Below are 3439 nucleotides of genomic sequence, written 5' to 3'. Positions count from 1 at the left end.
TTTCAATATTATCACAAAAAAATTTTTATTAATAACACAATTAACTTCGAGAGCCTTTTAACGGTCATGACTGGATTTTAGATGCCTAATAAATTCTCGGGAAGTCCCAAGTTCAAATCCTGGCTGAGGTAATATTTTTTGCAATAAGTTCTTTTCAGTATTTTAAGATGTTTATAAGCATCGATTGATTAGGAAGATCAATATGATATTTCTATTCCAGCCTCAGCTAATAATTGCGTTTCAAGTCCGAACATTTAATCAGCGCGCAGTTTAACGGCTGTACATGGATTTCAAAAAAATTCATATAGAATTTATTAGGCATCCAAGATTCAGCCGTGACCGTTAAAAGGCTCTCGAAGTTAGTTGTGTTATTCATTTAGGCGGTCTTATTCAAAAAATTACTTTTATTAATATTGAAAATAAATATATTAGAATTTTATTGCTATATATACTTTATGAATATATATTCTGATATTAATATTTAATTAAAATATTTTATTTCATAGAAAGAATAGATTTAAAAATACTCATTTTAATGGAAAACGTTAGACATATTTTACTCTTGTATAACATACGTTTAATTAGTTTATCGCTTTGTGTTCCTGTTAAAGGAACAGCTGCGAGTTCTTCCGTTATAGATGCTCCATAGACAGAAGGCGTTATCATTTCTAAACGGTGTTTCAAGTTATTTACTATGTGTGGGAACATGTTCTCGTAGGCGACGAAATGATATGAAGACAAGCCTTCAAGCACGATGACTACGGTATGGCTTATCTTTGGAGAAAATTATTTATACTTAGAATCATTAAATATTAATGGCAAACTGTTTCTAGAGTAAAGTACTGCTTAAAAGTTTTTTTTATGTTAAATTAGCAAACGTTACTTTGTTATACTTCTCAAGTTGACACCATCTCGCCGGTAAGTAAGGAGAATGATGTCCAAGCAGTGAATATAACAGAAGATGCTGTATATCGCTAAGAAATAATGGTATCCTCTTTCCAATGTTTCTGACATCTAGAGTAGCATTCTCGCCGACTGCTTTGAGAGTGAGTCTCGGAATTGCTTGAAGCCTCTTCTTGCGTTTTCTAAGCTCTTCCTTCAAGCTCGCATATTGGTTGGCATCGTTTAATCTGTATATATATTTATTTGTATACAATATATACAATATATGTATATATTGTATTATGATATACAGATTTTTATGTAGTTTAAACAATTTTTAAGGGGTGATTTCTCACATTAAATCAAGACGAAAACTTTATATAATTGTATGTATATTTGAAATGGAATAGTTTCAAATACAAGGTGTCAAAGTTGAAGTCCCTGATTAAATAAAAATAATAATATTGGTCTCAAAACATGGGGCTTCATGTCCTTGAAAGTTTTATGTCCATACAAAGTTTTATCAAAACAAAGAGAATTATTTTTTTAAAAATTAAATTTTTTTTCTTCACTTTAACACTGCATCTTTAAAATTAAGCCATGGATACAGGATCATATGAAATCTTGTTTCGAATTAATGTGAGAAATCGTTCTATAACCTTCGATTGTTACGCCTTTTTTCAATCAAGTTTATTTGGGGTCAATTTGTCAAACCAATTTTCAAAAGGCTGCCGTTTAAAAACTAACAGTTTAATTGGATCACAAAAATTCTTAAATTCGAACATTGTACAATGTATTCTGATAGTATAGAATTTAAAATTAAAGTGGCATCATATTGAAAAAATGTCTTAAAGGAAAGTAAGTTTTGAAAAAACCCATTACTCAAAGTAAAAAGCTGGGGTCATTTTGTCAAGTGTGACAATCGAAGGTTAAAATCTTTTAGAATACTTAAGGACCACTCTGCATATACTATTCATAAATCAAATTTACCTGGGTTTTTTATTTTTATCCTGTAATTCTGGATCATTAGAAACATTTTTGTCCTTACGAGCTTCTAAACATGTACCATCTGAATTTTTCTCACAAGTTCGTTTACGTGTAGAATTGTCTTTTGCCATATTAGTATCATTCGGATTGATAAGTTGATCAGAGGTGGCTACTGTCTAAAAATGACTCCATAAAGCTACTGACAAAAGCATTAATTGCTTCAAATTATTCTTAGACCTAATATATAAACCTGCTTCAAAGTTTGCAGTTTTGCCTCCTTATCTTTATCATTGAGCCTTGCAATTTCCAAAAATGCTGCCATCTTTGCTTTCTTCTTTTCTAATCGTTGTAATTGTTTTGTCGTGCGCTCTTTCATAATTTATTGCCTTGTATCAGTTGTAGATGATTTATAACCTGCAATTATAAACATATGAAATTTCATTGTAAAATCTGTCTAAAAGTAGATCTAGAAACTACATAACAAATTTGATCAAATAGAAGTTGTTAATATGAATAATTGCAAATAAAATTGTAGACATTTATAACGTTAATTGAAAGCGTAGTAAATTATATGCTACGAAAACATTTCGACATATTGATATTCGTGATCAAATAAAAGTTCTTAACATACATAATTGCAAATAAAATAAATTGTAGAAATTTACAACGTTAATTGTAGGCGCAGTAAATTATACGCTACGAAAACATTTCAACATATTGATGTGATTAAGTAAAAGTTCCTAACATGTATAATTGTAAATAAAACAAATTGTAGAAATTTGTAACGTTAATTGAAAGCATAGTAAATTATACACTGCGAAAACATTCCGACGTAAATTCGGTTGTGCTGCTCATGATGCATTATGTGTACGATGCATTATCAGCTCATGTATTTGCAAAACCTTAACAAATTAACAAATTACCTGTTAAAAAGATTCAGCATTATTTTGATTTATCAATATATTATAACGATAACACGGCCTAAATATATTATACACGAATATATACATACATATGCGAATGATACAAACCGCATGTAAATTTTTAGGTTAGGAAACGCATGCTACGCACAAAAAAACAGTCTGCTCTTCGCAGCTATGTTGTGCTACTCCCTGAAATGAAACGTTAGAAAGAAAAAGAAGGAAAATGATTAAGACGTTCAGCCACAAAGAATAAACCTTTAGCACAGAGCGGGCCAATCAGATCACATTAATCTCAATCTGCTCTATTCTGACTGGTCGAATTCCTGTGTACAGTGTCATGAACTTTAACGAGAGAGAGAGAGAGAGAGAGAGAGCAAGAGAATTAGAGAGAATCAGAGAATTTGCGAGTCGCAAGCAGAAGATAGTAAGAGACTATAGTCTCGGTAGAGAAGGCTCGTGCGCAGCAGCTTGCTACGTCACATTCGTGCAGTCTCGGCAACGTCCGGCGTACTTCGGCCGGATAAAATGGCTGCCGACGGCCAGACCACAGTTTAACCACAGTATAACCAGTAGGTCCACTTCGTGTCGGCACCTTTGATCTCCTTTTCCGGATCACGTGAGCATCCATCATGTTAAATCCAGGACCG

The 3439-nt window shown here is 32.2% G+C and overlaps 1 protein-coding gene across 7 annotated transcripts; it reads right to left on the bottom strand.

The window, feature by feature from the left end:
* Positions 1-476: 476 nt before the first annotated feature.
* On the bottom strand, positions 477-3222 carry LOC105461627. 7 transcript variants are annotated; one of them, XM_011708128.1, is made up of 6 exons: positions 3048-3221; positions 2793-2981; positions 2120-2283; positions 1873-2045; positions 884-1130; positions 477-774 (listed from the first exon to the last, which is right to left on the bottom strand). In XM_011708128.1, the coding sequence occupies exons 3-6, from the start codon at positions 2243-2245 to the stop codon at positions 496-498; spliced, it is 825 nt and encodes a 274-aa protein (XP_011706430.1). In that variant the 5' UTR covers positions 2246-2283; positions 2793-2981; positions 3048-3221; the 3' UTR covers positions 477-495. The 7 variants fall into 7 exon arrangements, with proteins under 7 accessions (XP_011706430.1, XP_011706433.1, XP_011706429.1 ...); XM_011708131.1 differs by lacking the exon at positions 2793-2981 and having other exon boundaries at positions 3048-3222; XM_011708127.1 differs by lacking the exon at positions 3048-3221 and having other exon boundaries at positions 2793-3041.
* Between the last annotated feature and the right edge of the window lie 217 nt (positions 3223-3439).

Source organism: Wasmannia auropunctata, unplaced genomic scaffold (assembly GCF_000956235.1).
Source record: "Wasmannia auropunctata unplaced genomic scaffold, wasmannia.A_1.0 LD282391.1, whole genome shotgun sequence".
Classification (NCBI taxonomy): domain Eukaryota; kingdom Metazoa; phylum Arthropoda; class Insecta; order Hymenoptera; family Formicidae; genus Wasmannia; species Wasmannia auropunctata.
This window is presented reverse-complemented; position numbering and strand designations above follow the sequence as displayed.